General features: G+C 37.6%; 1 protein-coding gene across 1 annotated transcript in view; it reads right to left on the bottom strand.

The window, feature by feature from the left end:
• Positions 1-22,500, bottom strand: part of PLCB4 (phospholipase C beta 4) — a 1,792,792-nt gene that overhangs the window by 62,947 nt on the left and 1,707,345 nt on the right. Inside the window, exon 39 of the mRNA XM_044056592.1 lies at positions 15,086-15,172. Within this exon, the coding sequence (XP_043912527.1) occupies positions 15,086-15,172 (87 nt within the window). The remainder of the gene's footprint in view (positions 1-15,085; positions 15,173-22,500) is intronic.

The raw sequence follows: 22,500 nt of genomic DNA, 5'->3' as shown, positions 1-22,500 counted from the left end.
GTCATAATAAGGCTGAAACCTTATTGATAAATAAGAAACTTATTAGTCAATCAAAAAATAAGTTTAATTGGGAAAATCAGCAATTTAAATATTTAGGTGTAATTATAAAATTTAATTGTCATGAAGCTACAACAGTAAATTATAAGTGTTTAATTAAAACAATAATGAAACATTTAGAGAACTGCAATAAAATGTTTTTCACAATGGAGGACAGACATACTTTGATAAAAATGATCATAGTACCAAAAAGTATATTTCTTATACAATCTTTGATTGCTTCTCCACCTAAAAAGTTAATTAAACAGATACATTCTTTATTATTTAAGTTTTTATGGCATCCACAGAAACTGAGAATAGCTTTTGATTGGCATTTTAAAAACTGGGATGATGGAAGAATTGGGTTTCCAAACTTTGAATGATATGCTAAATCAGTTATTAATTATTGTTTAAAGCCTAGCTACACATCAAGTTGGAAAATCATTCATAATTCCATCTAATAATACAGAAGTAAATAATAATATACTTTCAGACACAGGCAAATTATATTTGGTCATAAAAGAATGTAGCATTAATATCAGGAAAAACCTTAATTACATGCCCTTCATCAACTATATTTTAACCAACTTTAGGAAGATAATATACACTAATTACTTTGCTAAAACTGTATTATTTTTAATGCTTGCAATTACTTTCATTGATGGGTGTCTAGATTCATTTAATCCACATAAAATAAAAGAAATTGAAGAAAATGGTTTAAAGTACTGGCACCAATTTTTGAATAGTAAATTACATGAAGCCAATTATCTTCTGGCAAGATGCAATACAAGGCAAAACAACGGGTTAAATATTCAAATATTTAGAGAATTGTCATTAATGAGTTACAATTATCATTAAATATAAACTCCAGAGCTATTCCTAAGATTTTAGATTTCTTTTTTAAAATCAGTAGTTCAGAAATTAAATACAAATCATCTTTATTGACAATATACAAGATTTTGAGATCTGAAATTTCGACTATAGATATGTCCTTTTGGATCTATTGCACAAAGATTAATAATGAAATGTTTCCAGATGCTAATAAGACATTAACATTTAAATCCATTAGTGATACAACCTCATCTCCTTTTTGGAAAATATTTCCGTGGAAGTACTTACACAGAAGTTTCCTTAGTCCATACAAAATTGCTTTAATATATAAAAAACACAATGTTAAATGTTGGAGATGTGATGAAGCTTTAAATGCAAATTGGATTCACATGATTTTAGACTTTAAAATAGTTGCTCCATTTTGGTCAGATTTCAAAAACTTCACTAAAGCATTGTGGTTGGATAATTGTGATATACCAAATTCATTCTTCTTATTTAATGCTCCAATCTCTAACTCAATTCCAAGAACACAAGTGCCTTTCCTCTGGTGTCTCTTAGCTACTGCAAAGAAAATAATAACAATAAACTAGAAATGTAAAAGCAATCTCTTATTTTCAGAATTTATTTCTCTTGCACAAAATGTTTGTAATAGGGAAATTGCTAATGCAATAAATTCCAATGTTACACATAAAAAAACTGTCATAGTTAAAACTTAAAGATCTTTTAGAGAAATATTAACAATACTTAGAAATTATGTATGTTATGGACCTTGTATATAGTTTTATTTGTATTGGTTGTGTGTTTGTTATATTGATTTATTTAAAATTAAATAAAAAAGTTAAAAAAGAACCCTAACAGTAGTAATTTAACTAAAAATAAATCCTGACTCTTTCCAAGTAGAAATATGTAAGCCCTTTTCTCAGCAATCCTTAATTCTTGTATTAGAGGCAAGAAATGCTGTCTTAGCTTTGAACCATACTTCTCAAATTCTCAGTGTAAGAAATTTTGCAAAAAGCCAGAAATAATGGGAGACAAAAGCCCAAAATCAGGAACAGGTTTTATATATTGCACTTATAAACATAGAAAATTTCTAGAATAACTGGGTTTGTATTAGCATGCATTTTCTGAATGATATGAAGTTTAAAACTCAAATGCCTGTCATTATGCGTGGACTTTCAGAGCAGTCAGTTGTCTTAGTAGTTTGAGTGCTAGTTTATAAAGTCTGGTAGTTAACAAAAAAGACTAAACACTGACTTGTTAGTGAGCTGCTACCTCTGTCAATAGTACTGGGTTAGAATTCTTCCACCTTCATTTGCCACTTGAACAAATCTGGTCTCCAATGCCAAGGACAACCACAGGGTATTCTTTAGCTATGTCTACAAGCTCAAAGGCAATACACAATTGTGTACATACTCACTGTAAATGGAGCCACCTACACTGAGCCAGAAGATATAGCAAATCTGCTGGCCAACATATTCAGCTCTAAACTTACTCCTCTTTCCCCCTCAACCTTCTCTCAGGAAATACCATTGAATATAACTCCCCCTGTTATCACTAGGGAACAGATCCATAATGCTCTCTCTAAGGCCAAGAACACTACTTCAATGGGCCCAGACAATATCCCAGGATGACATCTAAATAGCATGAAACATGACCTATAAGGCCTTCTGGAATTATTGCTATTTAACAGTAGCCTCTAAACAGACTTCATGACCCATGAATGGAGAACAGCAACGGTTATCCTTCTGCACAAAGGTGGGCCATCTACAGACCCTGGAAACTACAGAACCAAAAGTAAGCCATGGAAAGAATTATCATGGAAATGATCAATAATGACAGAGGAGACCTCCAAACACTGGACCCAACCTGATTTAGTTTCAGCAAGGGCATGTCATGCCTAATCAACCTGGTGCGCTTCTTTGAGAAGGTCACAAAAACAATGGGTAAGGGCAAAATGTTTCACACTGCCTACCTTCACCAGGCCAAGGCATTTGACACAATCCCCACTTGGGCATTGTTGACAAACTCAAAAGATCAGGTATAAACCCTTAAGTCATCCAGTGGATAGCCAGCTGGCACTCAGGAAGTTAGAAGTAGGGAGTCCACCTCTACAAAGATACCAGTCACAAGCAGAGTCCCTCAGGGATTGGTCCTGGGAACACTCCTTTTTGGCATTTACTTCTCTGAAGTCAAGTTCAATGTCAATGGCCTCTGGCTGACTACATTTGCAGTTTGCCATTGAACTGTCCACCAACACAAATGTTCTCTAGAAAAGGCTGACTCAGACAAACAACTGGTGTCAGAGCCATGGACTAAAACTAAATGCCAAGAAATGCATAATAGTATCCTTCAGGAAGTCATCCACCCCTGGTAACTATCTTATTGACAACACAACCCTAAGAGTTCACCCAATAGTCAGGGACTTATGAATACACAAAGACAGTAATCTAGCCTTTAACAATCACATGCGTACATTAGTGAGGAAATCATTCTGTGTTGTGCAACTTATAAACAAAGTTCCATACCTTGCATATAGTTCCAAAGAAGTCATTTTTCCACTGTATTCAGCATTTATCAGACCTACCAATTAGTACAATTCTTTCATTGGTATGTACCCAACCAGGCATACCCAACAATTGGAATAGCTTCCTCACTAAAATAATATAGGGCACAAGTCCAACACAATGCCCTATCCCTGTATTCTGTCTCCTACAGGCTGTTGAGGGGAGATCTATGCCTGGCATACAGGGCATTGTCAGACCCAACTCTAATGGACCTCCTGCATATTCACAAATCAAGCAGAACCAGAATTACCTGTTCTAAAGACTTAAACCTTGCCTGTCATATAAATAGGACCTGCTGGAGAGACAAGTATATATCTCAGAAACTGCCACTTCTCTGGAACAGGCTCCCCATCCATGTGAATCAGAGCTCCTTCTGAACCCAATTCAAGTGTAACTTGGACAGTTGGATAGGGAACAGGAAATTCATCTCTTGTGTGGCATCTATGTCTCTATTGGACACAGGCAGCCTGTAAATGGTTCATCTCCCAGACTTCTGCTTGTAAATGTTTCACCTCCCAAGCTCCTGCTTACAACTTATCAAGGGTACCAGAACTTTCTAGAGATTTGGGATACCTGGCTAAGCTTAAAAAGGCCCTTGTGGTTATTAGCCTAGTAAACACCTATGAACTAAATCACTTAACTGACAGTGCTTTGGGAAAGATGGAAATTTAGGCTGGACTCCTTAATGGTGTGCTGGACTACATGCCTGGTGACTATGTATGAGCTTCAATCCTCAATGATTTGCCAGAAAAACATACATTTTATGAGGAACAGATGTAGAATAGGCAAAAATCTGGACTATGAAAATTCTGGACAGCTGACAGGTATGCTCTAAACTAGTTTCCCTTATCTTTATAGCTCTGATTCATAATCATTTTAGAAAATGCACTGAATGGTCATTTGTATTGCAAATCTTTCAGGCCAATTAGATTGGTGACTGCAGATTATAAGACCAATAAGCCATGTGAACCACTTAAATAAAACATTTTCAAATCTTCACTAGTTTATTTTATTTAACATTTGCTTACTGGGAAAGTCCAACTGGACACAGGTCCTTTTTTAGCGAAGGCCCGGGGAGAAAAGCTCCAGTTAAGCAAAATTACAAGTTTGAGTTAAAGTTACAGGTAATATAAGACTTACACAAAAACATAAAGTTTATATACACTACAAAAGAAGAAGGCTTGTCTGCAAGCAAGCTCAAAGTGTCAAACGTAAAACTTACAAAAAGATAAATATAAAATGTCTTGGATAAACGTGTACAATAGACATCACAGTATGAGTATGTACATATGTATACAAGTCATTTGTCATGCTTGGAAAAAAAAGAGACTACTGACAGAAGGAGAGGACAGACACCACAGATACCTCAGTTAGGATGTATTGGGAGGGCAGAGAGATACAAAGTTAGTTAGAGATGTAGAGTTGAGCAGTTAGAAGTCTATCCAGGGCAGTTACAAGAACAGAGCCAGGAGTCTTTCAGGTGTAGTTTTAGGAGTTTTTTAAACTGTGTTAAAGAGCAGCAGGTAATAATTTGGGTGGGCAATTTGTTCTGTATGTTAGGGATGTAGTTTGAGAAGAGTGATTCTCCAACTGTGTTATTTGCTTTGGTGGTGTCTAGTAGGAATTTATTATTAGAGTGGAGGGGTCTGGAAGTGATGTATGGTTGTAATAGATTTTGGAAGGCAGAGGTTTTGTCTGGTTCATGCAATATTTTGTGGGCAAAGGTGAACTGATAAAAGCGTAGTAGCTGAGGACATTCTAGCCATTCTAGTTGTTTAAGAGCTGTACAGTGATGTGTTCTGTATGGGGCATCAGTGGCAATTTTATTATAACAAGCTTTGAGTTTGGTTAGTTCAGATTTGCGGAGGTTGGTTAGGATTGGGGAGACATATAGGAGGGAAGATAGGAGATGAGTTTGAGCAATAGTAGCTTTTGAGTATCTAGTTAGGAAATGTTTGTTTCTGTAAAGTAAAACTAGTTTCTTGTGGACCTTCTTAATGGTTTGTGCTATGTGTATATCGAACTTCAAGTTGTTGTCAATTTCTACACCCAGCAGTTTGGTATGAGTTGTAGGGGTGATGATGGTTTCATTTTTGTATAGGATGGTGAATGCTTGGGAGGAAGGGGTCACTTTTGTTGGGGAGAACAGAAAGAGCTTTGTTTTGCTGGGGTTTAGTATGATTTGGGAGCTGCTGAGCCATATTTCTATGGACAAGAAGGAGTCTTGGGTTGTGGTGTGGAGGTCATGAAGTGAGGAAGCTGTGCAGATTAGCAGAGAGTCATCTGCATATTGTATGACAGTGGCTTGTGTGGCAGTGTGGAGCTGGTTGGTGAAGAGGGTGAAAAGTAGAGGTCCAAGGATGGAGCCTTGTGGAACCCCTAAGGTAACAAGGAGAAGAGGAGAAAGTTGTTGTTGCCATTGGATGGCCTGCTGTCGCCCTGATACGTAACTTCTGAACCATGTGATAGTGGAGTTACTGAGATTTAGGGTGGAGAGAATGCTGATGAGTTTGTCATGATTGACCATATCAAAGGCCTTTGACAAGTCTAAAAATGTAGCAGATACAAACAGTTCTCTGTTTCTATAGTTGTTCACTGCATTTATGAAGGACATGAGGACTGTGGTAGTGCAGTGAGAGGGGCGGAAACCATGTTGAGTATTTGACAATAGTTTATTTGTGTTAAGGTAAGTCATTAATTGAGTGTGTATAGTCCTCTCTAGGATTTTAGATAAGGGGGACAGGATGGGAATTGGCCTATAATTATGTAAGGGTATTATGCGTGAGATTTTCCAAATATCTGGGACCATGTTTCCTGATAATGATCTGTTTATGAGTATGGCTACTGGGTATGCTAAAGCATCTGCTGCGATTTGCAGAAATTCTGCTGGGAGGTGGTTGGCAGCTAATGTGGTAGGTTTTAGTTTTCTTGTGGTATCAACAGACACTGGGTGGAATGTAAAGAAGTTGCAGCTATTTTGGGAGATGAACATAGTTTTGTTTTGAAGATACAAGCATGTTTGTCTCATCACAAAAGCATTTGCTGCTTAGGAGAAAGCTCCTGCACCAAACTTCCATGAGAGTAGATAGCTTGGCTGCTGAAAAAAAAAAGATTTTGATACCATTTGATAAATCAGAGTACTGTTTGATCAAACCTTTATGTGTAGACCCTAAATCCTTGAAATACTACAGAATTTGTACAACAATTCTGTTACAAAGCCCCCTTTGATATCAGAGAGTTAAAAGTTCAGAGGGAAACTAAAAAGGCTGTGACTGTCACCCTTTTTTGCATTAACCATTCAATCTTTACCTTAAATTGGCTTAGATTAATAACCATGCACATTTTAGATAAATGGTCACAGCATACTCATCTTTTGTTATTAGATGATTTGTTCATTTTATCTTGGATATTCTTGCCATTGCTCAAACAACAGTACAGTTTTTCAAGCTATCTTGGTTCGCTGTTAATTATGTTTGCAGTGCACTCAAAGAATTACACTATATATTTTGCCGCATATTCTTCCTTTCATTTGCCTGCCTCTGAGATAAAAGCACCAACTTAGGACTATACTTAACTACTGTTCTTAATCAAAACAGATGAACAGTGACACTGATGTCTCATTTAAGTACATAACAGTTTATAAGAATGATCCGACTAATTCACTGAAAAATGCTTAAATGCCACTAAAATTATTATAACACCTAAACTCTTGTCCAGGATACAAATAACAATCATTGACCACGAACACGTACACAAATGCATCAATCTCACCATACCCAATAGAATCAAGATGCTCTCCTCCAAATAAAGTTAGCCAATCTGGTGGTCCCCTGCCATAAACAAACTCTACAACAGAAGGAGGAAACTGATGTGGAATAAGGTGAAGTCCCAAGATTGGAAAATCTCCCTTATCAGCCTCAACAAAAAGTTGAGATCCCTCATCAAATCCTTTAAAGCTAGCTATGAAAACAGAATTGCAGCAGATAGTAAAGACAACCACAAGGCCTTCTATAGTTATGTAAAGCATCTCCACAGCAATACCCAGATTTGCTCTGAGCTACTGCACAATGGTACCTCCTATACCAAGCCAACTGATATTGCCAGTATACTGGCTGACAGATTCAGTGCCAACCCCCCAAAGGACTAATCGCAATACCAGTAGATTGCCAGGCACCCAGTATTACTGCTGCACAGGTTAAAACAGCACTGTCCAAGGCCAAGAATACAGCTTCTATGGGACATGACAATATCCCTGGCTGTGTTCTACATGAACTATAGAGTGAACTGGCACCTCACTTGTGTGCCATGTTCAATCACAGCCTCACCTCATGCTTTGTTACCTACTGAATGAAGCACTGCTATAGTCATCCCTCTCCACAAAGGAGGAGCGACTACAGACCCTGGGAACTCTCGCCCCATTAGCCTGATGAGTCTGATATGCAAAGCTATGGAATGCATCATCATGGACCTAATAAACAAGGATATAGGGAATTTCCAAACTCTGGATCCCACACAGTTTGGTTTTGTGAAGGGTAGATCATGCCTGCTCAACTTGGTCGACTTCTTTGAGTCAGTCACCAGAGATGTGGATGAAAGCAAGGTGGTTTATACAGCCTACCTTGATCTGGCCAAGGCTTTTGATACCATTCTCCACTCAGGAATCATCGAAAAATTCACTAGGCTAGACATAAACCCCTATATCACTAGGTGGGTTGCAAACTGGCTCACAGATAAAACACAGTGTGAAAGTAGCCGACTCCAAGTCAGACTGCAGACTAGTCATGAGTGGAGTCCCACAGGGTTCGGTCCTGAGTCCTTTCCTGTTTGGTATTTACTTCTCTGAAGTCCAGGCCAACACAAAGGGACTCTGGCTGACAAAGTTTGCAGACAATTCCAAGTTGGGAGCTATTATTCACTCCCCAAGTGATGTTGACATCCTACAGAATGGCCTCACTGAGACTAACGACTGGTGTCAGAACCATGGCCTTAAGCTCAGTGCCAAAAAATGTGTCATCATCCCCTTTGGGAAAAACCCAGTTCCCATTAATTACCACATTGATAGTAGTCCACTGAACACAGAAGACGTTATAAGAGATCTGGGAACACAAGCTGACAGCAACCTCTCTTTTCATCATCACATTTACACTGTTATCAGAAAGTCCTTCTATGTGCCACATCTCATTACTAAAGGTTTTGAAAACAGGAAGAAAGAGGTCATTGTCTCCCCCTACTCTTCCCTCATTAGGCCAACCATTGAGTACAATGCCCCATTTGGCATGCACCTCTCTAGACACCTGAAACAACTGGCAAGGCCAGAAAAGTACCTCATAAAGAGGATCCTAGGTCTTACATACTTGTCCTATATGGACAGACTCAAAAAACTCCCAACTATTCTCTGTCTCATATTGCCTACTTAGAGGCAATCTCTGCTTGACTTACAAAGCCATGTCTGACACAGCTCTGTTAGAAATGCTACATCTAAAGAAATCCCAATCCCTTTGCACCACATGCTCCAGAGACCTCAACCTCATTACCACAATTAACAGAACAAGCTGGAGGGACAGGTTCATAACCCAGAGCTTGCCCATGCTATGAATAGACTTCCCATACATGTCAAGCAGAGCACCGCACTAACCCTCTTTAAGAGAAATCTTGATGAGTGGATGGGAAACAGAAAAATTCACCCCGGGATAACTCCAGTGGCTCTACTCAACAGAGGCACTGGGAACTAAGGTCGGGTGGCACTATGCCAGGGTAATCCTATGGCTAGGCTTGTAAAGGCCTTAGGGCCATTAGCCTAGTACACACATATGAACCTATAATGGAAGAAGGTTCACTGATATTTTCTGTGGCAGACAGTAATCTCAGAATCAGTATGAAATACCTGTGTAAACCCACCTGCCATGGAGGTATAGCCTGAAACTACAACTAGCAACCAAGTACTCTGTCCCTCTCATTTATTCCATGTTTAAATAAATTTTATATTAGCTTCATCTAGCTTATGAAACCCTTTATAAGTCCATGCATGCCATTTCCTTCTACTCTTCTAAATCACTGCTTCAGAAGCACGGTTCAGAGCACCAACAATTATCTGTTTTGTAAATTATCTTCTGCATAGAACAACTCACTCTCATTTGTACCCTACATACCTCTCAACCTGGAAACATCAAAAATCTGGACAAAGGCCCATGAAAATGCTGATTAACATAAAACTTGCATACATAATTATATAACCCCTCCCACTACAGAATTGTAGGATACCAACTTTCAAACACAAACTGAAGAACAGACAACCAAAATATGGCTCCAGAGCCTCCCTGCAGCCATTCCAATGTCCCATTACCTGACCATTTCGCCCCATTTACCATAAACACTAATGTGCATACTGCTTTATTTCTACAATGATTATTTGGATTTTATTTTACATTTTATAGCACAATGCACAAACATTAACAAACATCTGCTAAACAAAGCAATACTGTCTCACAATGAAAACAGACTTCACATTAAAACTTCTCTGCCCTTGAAACTCACATTTATTGAAACAGCATTGAAACCCACCACACCATATCCAAAGAAAATGCATCTGGCTGGCCAGTGGTGGATAAAGATTACCTTTGGACTGTTTTCAAATCATAGGCCCCTTGCACACGAAACAAGAAACATACATCTTCCTGACTTTATTAAATTATATTCCTTGTATAATATAGCACACTTGTTAGACTTAGAGCTCATTTTAAATTTGTTTGAACATTTTTCCAGTAAGCAATGAAACAAAATGCATGAGCCAATAATAACAAATCAGATTCAGAACATTTCCGTCATAAAAGTCTGCCCAAACTTCTATAATCCACCAGTATCAGTAAATATGCACAATCTCTGCATGTGTAAAAGTCATCTAAATTCCATATTAAAGAGATCTGTAACTCATGACGAGGTTGCTGCTACAAAGAATTATAAATGTCATAGTTTCATCTACAAATAAACTGCTTGTTGCCCTTGAGGAATAAATTGCCTGTTACATTAAAAGAAATAAGCTAGTAATATTGGAATAGGGAATGGATGGCAAACTGATAACAGATTCATAGTTTAAACATTGTTTGTATAATCTTAGAAAAGTTGGTAGAATAAAATGATTTGTGTTACCAATGTGCATTTCCTGAATGATAGGAAGACTGAAACTTAAATGGCTATTTATTTAGTGAATTCAGTTCTCATTAATTTGCTAGAAAACCACAAATTGTATGCCAGCTCCATTGGAAAGCCCTGGAACTCCCTGCCAAACACCCTTAGACTCATGACCTCACATAAACAGTTCAAAAACAACCTCAAAAACCATCTTAAGCTACAATGGCTATGCCCATGCACAGAACCTGACTAACTTATCAAATCTCCTGTACTCATAATTTGCCCTGATAAGTTTGTTACCTAGACCATTATTTTCACTGTGTTTGTCCTATACTACTAGTTTGTTTAACCTGTTGCTTTGCTACTTGTGCTTATATTAAGTCTATGTTATTTCCTATTCTTATATTGTAAATGTAACTTGCTCTCATCATGTATTGCTATTATGCTGGAGCTTTTCTCCCCGGGCCTCTACTGAAAAGGGATAAGTATCCAGCTGGACTAGCCCGGTCAACAAATGTAAAATAAATAAAATAAAATAATAAAAAATAGTTACTAGGTATCTCCGCCAAAGAGGACATTCTCAGGTCTGCAGCATCCACCCCTTTTAAAAGTACAACAGAATACACTGTCAGTAATCTATCTACATACTGTGGGAGTAAAACCCACAGCCTTCTGGATCAAAAGCAAGTATCCTACCCATTGTGCTTCTAACAACACAAACCACCTTAGCATAAGCAGTACTAAACTTCTCTCCTGCTGAAGAACTATGCAGCGCAAGAAATCTGGAAGAAAACAAAAAATTATTGGGGAGGGAACCAGGGACACAGTTTAAACATTGTTTGTATAATCTTAGAAAAGTTGGTAGAATAAAATGATTTGTGTTACCAATGTGCATTTCCTGAATGATAGGAAGACTGAAACTTAAATGGCTATTTATTTAGTGAATTCAGTTCTCATTAATTTGCTAGAAAACCACAAATTTTAAGAGGAACACACCAAAGAGTTGAACACAAGTGGTGGAGTGGCTAGGGAATTCAGCCTGACATACACAACACACAAGATATCTAAATACTGAAAAAGGAAAGCATATTACACTTACACACTGCAGGGAAAAGATATCTAAAAACTGAAGACAGACCCCACCCCAAACACTGAACTGCTGGGACAGATGAACTGCAGTTTGGCCAGCAGATAATATATAATACTGAACTGATAAATGCACAACGTATCACCCAAATACCTTGATAGAATATAATGCTGTATAATGCTGTGTGTATGTAAACAAATGTGAGCCTCCATCCTTTTTTGTGGAACTATTCCTGCTGCAACGAACACAAAAATGCCCTACTTCATTGTTGCCATATAATTTATTCAAAACAAAACTGTTTTGGCTGCATGAAACTGTGGACACAATTCCCTGTTTCATTGTCTTCAGACATCATTTAAATCCATAAGTCTAATACAGAAAAGAAAAAACTATATGCAGACAATTTGCCTGTAATACTGATTGCTTTTTTGCAGACAGACTATAAACCTTCCACCGTTCCAAGTAATCTACTTTTAGTAGTAATAAAGCAGTGGGACAGATAAATTGCAGGGGAAAGATAACTAAATACTGAAAAGCATTTGGCGATCGGCAGATAACGTTGGCCAGAAATACTGAAAAGCGATCGGCAGATAACTATGGCCAATAAATGCACAACAACAGTTGATTACCAGCAGAATAATAAATGCACAGCAAAGTTCTTGACACTTTGATCCAGATAAATTGCAGGGAAAGCATATTACAAAACAAACGTGTGGGAGGGAAAGCATATTACTACAAAACAAACGTTGCAGCAGATAACTAAATACTGAAAGGCATATGAGCAATAAATGCACAACAACGGTTGATTACCAGCAGAATAATAAATGCACAACAAAGTTTTTGACACAATGCTGAGAGAGATAAATTGCAGGGAGAGCATATCTAATTAGAGGGAAAGCATATTACAAAACAAACGTGGCACATAATGAAATACTGAAAGCATAATTAGAAGCATATCACAAAACGAACATTACAGGAGGGAAAGCATATTACAAAACAAACGTTGTGGCAGATAACTAAATACTGAAAAGCATATTAAAAAAGGTTCGGCCCGCAGATAAATTACACACAGTTAATACAATGGTTGATTAGAGCGGCAGATAACTATAGCCAGAACCAGAACGGTTGATAAATGCACTGCAATGGTTGATTAGCAGCCAATAATAAATGCACAACAAAGTTCTTGTGGCTGGCCAGCAGATAAATAATGCAGAACATCCACCCAGATGGACTTTTACACACAGTTAAGCAGCAGAATTAGCAGATAGATATTAATGCACAACAACAAAACAGTCCAGAGACTTACTAGTACACAGTTAAACAGTTCTGGCCTGACAGACAACAGCTGTTTTCTTACCTGAAGGTTGGGACATGTGGGCGGACTTGGCAAACTTTAAATTATGTCTTCTACCGTAGTTGTTATATTCCCTATTTCCTTCTGAGAGTTTGAGTCCAACACAGGCAGTAGCTGATGTCATCATGCATGCCCCTGTAGGTTGGTGATGTGTGGTGACATCAGCCAAAATTTTAAAGAGGTAATTAAAAAAAAAAAGGAAAAATACAGAGAATTTTGAAAATTAAGGGGGCCATTCGGGAAATCGTGGCACCCCAATATTTTGCCCTCAAAGCGGGTAAATACCGAGGAATCAAGTATGGTTGAAAGGTATGGTACCCTATGCTTCTTCCTTCCAGACTAAGAATAAATGCTTTTTTTGCCTTCTCATATATATCTTGTTATGATTGCTATACATGACTTTCTCACTTATCATTTATGTGCTTTTAACACAGGATGGAAGATAAAGAGGTATTTTTGCTGTCACACCACACCACTGGAGTGCCATTCTTGATTGCTTTACATCTTAGGACAAATTATCATCACTCGCAAGAACACTGCTTACTTATATTCCAAGTGCACTATTACCTAAATCATGGGTAACCCACAGCACTCTAAAACAATGGTTTCTTAAGTTACTGTAGTAATAATTTCAGGACAGTAAAGTACTTTATCATCAAACAGCCCCCTCCCCCATGAATTTATAAATAATAATTCCACAGTGACACATATAAGCAGGGTAAGGGATAAACTCCACAAAACAGCAGACAGCAGTCTTCCATAAACACTGATATCACTATCAGATAAAAACCTGGGTATGGCGAGAAGGAACTGGACCAGAGTTGATTGGACAGAAAACAACCCAGCATTCATCATGCAAGTATAAGGTAACTCCCTTTGCCCTGGGCAGCATTGGGACAAGAATGTATGTATCTGTTGACATGGCACAGACTTTCTGAGTTATGAGTAGCAGAATCTGAATAGACATACAGTTCCAGCATAATTACATACTAATACAAAATAAAGTGTATCCTCTCATCATTTTTCCATTCAATTGCTGCATTATTTACTTTTAGTGAGATACATAACACCACAATCTATTGGAACACATCATTGAAAAAATGGAACTAAATTATTTCAAGAAAATGACACTGAAGTATTTTCCTGCCTTGGTGAACTTTTTACTCATTTTTATAGGTGTACTGCACATATGTTTAAAATACTGTTGATGAAATGTCTTTGCATTAATCATTCAAATAGTATTGTGTACAAAGTGCTGCTAAGGTATTACTTACTTTGTAATCAATCTTTGATGTATTCTGAACACTTGGAAAATGCTGTCCAGTGAATCTGCCTGAGTCCAGGACCCCACTATCTCTAAATGCCATGCTGCAACGTCATACATTATAAAGTGACATGCATTTCCCTTTTCATGATGGGTGCTTTGAAATAAACTGCAGGATGTATTGTATTCAAGACAGCAGTAAACAAATGGCTATGCATGGAATATTATGGGAATGAAATTGACCCCCTTAAATCAAGTTTATTTTGAAGTATATTCTGATGATTATATATGAATTTCACATATGCACTACCCATCAATATATTAGCTGTGGAATGTTCAAGCAATTTGAATCTAGGTTTCTTGGATGATATTTGTGCATGGTTTTATATCAATATAATGTTGCATTTTGTTATAAATTGTTGCCAAGGAATGTTGACACAATGCCAGATTTCAGATCTGTCATACATCCCAACCACCCTAGATATCCATATAATCACCAACTGTCAGAACAGAAATGATGGGGTTACTGACATTTCTGGTTACTTGCTGTGACACAGCTTGACATATCCATCAAGAGTGCCACTATGATATAATTCTGCTGTCATATGAGAGCAAAGTTTGCTGCAGAGTGTCCATGATATTTTAGTCTGAAACTGTCACAACATCTGATTCATTTCTTTACTCTCACTTTATTGTGATTTAAATTAGTTTAGGTAGAATTACTGCACCTAGTCATTCACACTTGAATAAGTACACATTCTCCTTTTGTAAAAATGACAATAAACATTTATTGCAATCTGTTAAATTAGCTGAAAACATACCTGCTCGTTCTGCTTTTCCAAACTTTCAAGCTGCTCATGTTGGTCTTTTTTAAGTTGCTCCATTTCTTTTGTCTGCTTCATTGCAAGCTGTAACCAGTACAAAAGAAAAGAAATATTTACGTTCCATTAACAAAAGCTTGTTTTGTAGGTCATAATACCATGTTTATTTGTGAAGTAAGCTCTTATTTCTAACTGTAGTCCTGTAACACAACATACAAAATCAGCTTTCTTCATGTCTTTATGTACAATATATAGTTTCCAGGTAACAAGACCTATTCAACAGTTTGTTCCTTTCTGTGAACTGTGGTTTAACTCACCCTTGCAATAAGATATTACCAGCTCACACAGTGGTCTGGATTTTTTGTAATTTGTTAGTCTTGCTGTCCATTTATTTCTACACTGACGCTTTACCTGTCATTTAACTTGGGTAACTTGTTATGGGGGGTCTCTCTTATTCTTTAACAGCTCCTGTTAGGTACTACATCTAGTGCATATCTTTTTAGGAAAGAAACATGAATTCTTGTTTAATTTTTATATGGTCTTAATTGAATTTGGAATTAATTTGGATGTCATGAGGAAACATAGCATTACTACTCATGATCATTTCAGACTTATAATAACAGAACTCTAATGTAGCTGGTTGGAAAATTAACATACTACTACAGTTCTCTCATATATATGGACCCACTGTGCTCCAGTCATAGCTGGCAGGGAAACATATTTTACAGGACTTACTGTGTAATGCTCATAGGTGGCAGGGAAATATATATTACAGGACACACTGTACCAGTTAAAGGTGGCAGAGAAATATACATTACAGGACCCACTAGGTACTGGTCATAGGTGGCAGGGAAATAGACCTTTGTTTAATTTTGAGTCGGGTATTTCACTCACTGGGTACTGCACATGAGAAGATTTTATAACTGACTTGTACAATGGGGTGCACTACAGCCAACAGTGAAACAGTAATTCTCTGCTTACCTTTGTAAGACTGTTGAGCTACAAGAGAATAGTGACTGGAAGGAACAAAGACCGGCATCAGAATAGTTCAGTTGACATTCGGGGTTGTTATAAGGGATTGGGAATTGGTATAATGGTTAATGTGTTCACCTCACAGACACAAGGTACAGGGTTTGATTCTCAACTTTGAGAGAAATTATATAGGCTTAAAATGGCCCACAACAGCAGCTAGCCTAGTTCTTACCTATAAACTGGTAGTTAAGGCTGGAGTCTTCAAAATCTATGCCATATGTCTCCTTTAATCTAATGTGCACTGCTAGTCTGCTGTGGACATGGCATGGAGCATACTGCTTATCTGTACAATGAATGTAGCTTTATAGACAGCAAGGGATCCCATATGTATGAGCTACACCATTTTATATACCTGTCTAATTTGCCTTTACAGTATCCTCTTTCGATTTCTTCAGACTATTCACTCAAGCACTATCTACCATGTAGGCACATGTTTCCATACACTAGTGTAATGTAAAGGTATGTAGGACATAGTGACCGACAACAATCAATAAACTGCAAGCCATTTATTTGTCATAAAGTGAATTCACTGAACACAACTCTTTGACTCAATATAAAGCCAAACTCTAATTCACCAAACTCATTTTAATAATATGCACTAAATTATATTTAGTCTAGAACACAGAGGTAATAATACAAATTGTAGCAAGAGGGGGCAGTAATACCCTTTATCACATAGTATAAAGAACCAGCTTCAGGTAAAACTGTTGAAATGAGTTTGATGACTCACACTTCTTTGTGAATACGATATTGAAAAACGTAAATCTGAGATTAATTTTCACAAGGAAGTCTTATCAATCCATAGCGAAAGGGGATAAACAAAAAGGCAATAAAGATATTTACATATAAAATGCACCTTGTGGAAACTGGGATATTAAGATGTTATTTGAGGCTGATCAGCAAATCTGCTGGTTAGTTGCTGGAGAAACAGTCATATTTTTTACTTCATTTACAGAGAAGGGCAGGCTGTGGAAATGTATCACTCACACTCAGTTGATTGCGTTACCTGCTTGTATCACAGTTGCTTAAGCATGACATCTCAAGTTTTCAGAAGCTCATTTTTATTTTTCTAGGGGTATATATGAGTTAGAGACCATTTCTTGTATGTGTCCTTTCTTTTAATTATTGTACAGCTCTCGTAGCTTCCTTTCACACCAGCAAGACATGCTTCACACTGCCTGTCAGTTATTGGTCTTTTTCCTGACCTGTAGTGCCTCAGTGTGAGAATAATGCCATTTACAGTACTGAGGTTAGAGGAATGCTTACCCCCAAAAAGAAAAAAAAAGGTTTTTCAATAATATTATATTCTACTATAGTAGGTTTAGCATATTACACATTAAAGACTGTAGCTTGGCTAGGTCTTTTTTGCAGTTTTTACTGAATGGTTGTCTATGCAACCTTTTTACCCTTCGGTTTGGACAGCATTTTAAATTTGGATCTTTTCTTTTTTTGTTCTCAATGTGATGTTTAAAGGGACACTTTTGTCCTTCTGCTATGACTCATTATTTTTAACATTCAGTGGATGAGAGGATTGATACCGTGTACCCATACATGAGCTTCCTTTGTTCAGGAATCTTTGCAATGCCACCACTACTTTCTCAGCAAAGAGAGAGACCATTAAAGGGACAGTCATCATGCATAGACTTTAAACAGAGGTATTTAACCCAACTCTGGACAGATATAGCTTCCACAGTCTGCTCCTGTTTAACCAAACAATGTAACTAGGAAACTAGTTTACAGTATATTCCAACTGGGTCTATATTAGAACACCGAACATTCAAAATGTCGAGTGTTCTAATATCGAACCCTATGAATTGAAAATTGAAAACATCGAACATTCAGAACAGCAAATATTTTCCTAGGGAAACAATTTTCTGTTCCAAAACACATACACACAACACAAGCACACCAAACAAACAGCAATCCACACACATACACCTAAACTCTTACATCTAACCCTACTCTAAACTATACATACACCACTAACTATCCACTTACCTTAACCCAAACCCTAACCCTAAGGTCCATCACTATTGCAAAGTCACCTCACCCGTGCCCTAATCCTAACTCACCTACCCTGCCCTAACCCTCATGTCCACACAATTGCACACTTACCTTACCCGCGCCCTAACCCTGACTCACCTAACCCGCCCTACCCACACATCCACACAATCGCACACTTACCTGAACCCAACCCATAACTTTCCACCACAGTGCTGAAAATACTGAAGCAACAGAAACGGACAACCAAATTATTTCCCTAGAAAAAAATTTGGTTTTCTGTTTCTTCGAAACGGGTCGATATTAGAACACTCGAAATTTTGAACGTTCAGTGTTCTAATATAGACCCTTCTAATCATTATTTTACCTTTGCAAAATATGAACTGTCTGTCTTCAGAGGAATTCTGACTTATGAACCAATTATTAGCCTAAGTATACCTTTAAATATTAAAAAAGGCTTCCTGGCAAAATAAACTGATGGGACAGTGTCAGTAAACTAGAATTAGTGCAAGTTGAGGAATCAATGAAAAAAGAAAAACAATGGCATTCGTAAAGCAATGACAAGCTAGTCTAACAGGATCGCCAAAGGCTTTTGGCAAACAATAAATCAGTAAATAACCCGACTGGATGGCTAAGCATGTGCCTCTCATTCATTTGCTAAATAGAGGGGAGTATACGTCAGATTCAAACAAGTAGCTAATGTATTTGATGCTTTCTTTGCCTTTCATTTTAATGCAAACATATTGTAAACTTAGTTCTCAAACATTTGCAACAAGCAACTTTGAGTTTTCCACATATTGGTGGTTCAGGGAATTCTGTATCAGCAGAATAAACTAGTTACTTAGGGAGAATCCTAACTATGCGAAACTATGTACAGCTGGTCTGTGCCCTATTTTTTCAACCATGTGACGGTCATAGAAATACTCCTTTGGAACATCATACGTTCCTTCATTGTAGCAGGAGAATTCACAAAGTTATGGAAATAACCAACTGCCATTACCAACACAGGGGCAAAATAACATTCATGAATTTTGCAGGCCAATCACATTCTTGTTTCTACTTGCCATGATATTGTACAATACAGAAGCCACACAAATAAAATCACATCTGGATCATATACCATGCTTACAAACAGCATGGACTTCGAAAATGCTAAAATATCACAACAGCTCCTTTACTGCGAGGTCATTGAATGAAGGAACTCTTGCATGTGCTGTTATTATAGACCTGACTACAACATTTGATTCCATTCCCAATGTCTCTGGCTTGCTGTATGATGAATGATGTTAGTCTATAATGTGTCTCACTGCTACACAAAGTCAAACAGCTGGACCCCCAACAGCACAATTTGTCTTGCTGCTTCTGAAGCTGTCTATAGTATTTCTTACATGGCATAGGTTCATAGATTTATGGGTGATTACTAGGTTAATGGCCCCAGGGTCCTTTCTAAGTCTGGCCATACTTTCCAAATGTATATGGCAAGATTTATACCCTAGGGTTATTTTAAGAGGTATATGTGGGCTTAGGCATGGGTGGCCAAGCATTTACAGGCTGCCTCTGTCTACTAGAATCACAGGTGTCAGACCAGGGGTCAGTTTCTGATTCCTCATGCACTGGCCCAAGTTGCTCTTGAACTGGATTAGGGAAGAGCACTTCACATGGATAGAGAGCCTGTTCCAAAGAAGGAGTAGTGTCTGAGGCACATAGCTGTCCCTCCAGCATATCCTATTTATGTAGCAGATGACGTTTAGATCCCTAGATCAGGTAATTCTGAAGTGATTTGTTATGCAGATGTGCAACAGGTCCATCAGAGCAGGATCAGAGGACAGTTTGTAGGCCAGGCATAGATTACATATCTGCAGTTTGTTGGAGACCATGTACAGGGATAGGGCTTTGAAGCAGTCTGCGTATGACATCTAAATATGAATGAAAATGTAAATGAGAATGCAAATGAGAATGTAAATGAGAATGCAAATTAATCTTAAAGAGTATTCATTCCACTGTTGTAATTCAGTGACAGTGACACTAGTTATTTGTGTTTGGATTAGAGGTCTACTGCCCACCTAAAGTAGGCTCTCTACCTCTGTACTGATAGTTATGTACCTCTTTCTATGACTGTACAGAAGTCAATTACATCTGTTTCCACTGTTTCTCTCTTGCTGTCTGCTCTGACTACATCTGATTTGGCCACTTCTAGATCACTGCAGTGAAGCAGTTGTGAAATATTACTTCTTTTTCTTTTTATCCTTTATTTCCTCCTTCATTTTGTTTACAACTAATTATTTTAGCAGATTCACTGAGGCCCTGAATTACTACTGCTATCAGCAGATCTGTGCACATGAAGGCTAACTGATCCAGGCTAACTGATACCTGAGCAAGAGGAAAGCATTTGATCTCCATGTGCTTTTTCCTCTGCACAAGTTAACTCATACCAGTGACTTTCTCCATTTAGCTTTGACACATCCTTTTCTTTTAAATCAGTAACTTCTGTCTCTAACTACCTATGTCCTTGAGTCCTGTTTCTAACTTTCCCTGTGTTTTAACATTACAGATGGGAAATCTGCATATCTGTTCATGTGTCTCTCCCTCTTTGTTTCCACACAGACATCCTTCATTAGTTTTACAACTGGAATCTTTTGACCTGGTTCTATGTTATGCATTACAGGTTCCCCCCTTTCAGTTTCTGCACTAACTTCATTCACTAACTTAACAACTCAGGTTTTCTGGTGTTACTCAGTAGAAGGTTTCTGACAGCACAGAGCTTCTTCTATCCCTGCCAGCTAAAGCCAGATTCTATTTCATGGTGAAATGTATATACTTCTCTTTCTATTTTCTTTTTCAGGACTGTGTATTTTTAATAATGTGTTTAGTTGCTGTTGCCCCCCATTTTACTAGGGGTATAGTTCGTGCTGTATATTCTTAACATGCTGTCTCCCACACATTTTTTTACTAGGGGTGTATTCTGTCCACACTATATCTTACTATGCCCATTACCACATAGTTTACATAAGGTTTGAAATAGGGTTGCCACCTTTTGTTGTGGCTAAAACTGGACTAAGGCCACACTCCTCACATCACATGTAGCCCTGCCCATCCCCGCCTCCTCTCCTGTCCGCGTTCCGCCTATTTTGTGATGTCGCTATGACATCAGCTGACTGAGAGTGCCCTCTTTTTCCATTCCTGTTGTCTGCTTTCAGCCGATTTACTATGCAATCAGCCGATTTAACAAACTCTGATAGTCTGTTTCCTTTTCTGAAACAGAATACCGGAATTTATACAGTGTTTTCTGGGCTACCAGACAATCAATTTGATTTCAGGATAGTCCAAAGAAAAATGGGGGGCAACCCTAGTTTGAAATGAGGGAAGCCTTGACCAGTTATTATTACTTGTATTAAATTAGACACCAAAGGTACAGGATGCAGTACTTTACCCAACAAAGTCTGAATTTGTACATGTCCAAATGAACAATATTTCTTGCACCTGCCTCTTGTCATTTGTTTTATGTTTATAGGCATATAGATACTTATTAAGTCTGATCCTGAATCCCAGAATCTAGTAGCCCATTCATTTCAAGAATCAATTATCATATACTTGACTTATATCTTATATTAGCAAAAATACAACATGTTGATTCTAGTATTCTAGGAATTACTTTATCATACTCCACTGGTACATTTTCATTATCAGCAGGGTGGTTAGAAATTGTACATATGATAGACACAGCTTTTACATTTTTTTATATCAACATGATTGGAAATCATATTTCAGTTAGGTATAGCATTTCAGTTAATAGTTAAATTATATTTAGGAATGGAACCATCTTCCCACATCTGAAACATATTTCACTTGCTGACCATTTTGGTGTATTCACACATATCTCCACATTCTTAGTTGCATAGTTAGGCTGCTCAGTCTTGAATAAAGTGATCTGCTAAAGAGTAACCTCTCAATTACCACAATTAATTTATTAGTACTCTTAAGGTCACTCTAAAATGTTCATTTATGTACATTATGTGGGAGTTTTCTTTTTGAATTTATCAACTAAGTGTCGCTAAGTTTCCTTTTACTGTTTACTTCTGGTTCTAACTATAAGAGGGATTTCTTAAATTATTTCAGACATTATGCTGTTTATACCCCTGTACAAGTAAAGATTAGAAAGCTTAGCTACTTTCTGATGACTAGTAACTTTGTCAGACTATGTTTTTTCTGGGTTTTACTATTGTAGTATGTTGTGTATACACTGCTACCACTACAATAACACATGGTGTATATACAGCACATAAAAACATAATTTTTGGCATATCAAAACAAACACCCTGCCTCTTACTATATGTATATGTAGAGACATGCACACACACACACACACACACACACACACACAC

Source organism: Protopterus annectens, chromosome 1.part2 (genome assembly GCF_019279795.1).
Source record: "Protopterus annectens isolate FY-2018-M chromosome 1.part2, PAN1.0, whole genome shotgun sequence".
In the NCBI taxonomy this organism is placed as follows: domain Eukaryota; kingdom Metazoa; phylum Chordata; order Ceratodontiformes; family Protopteridae; genus Protopterus; species Protopterus annectens.
Note: the sequence above shows the minus strand (reverse complement) of the source record. Positions and strands in the feature narration are given on the sequence as shown.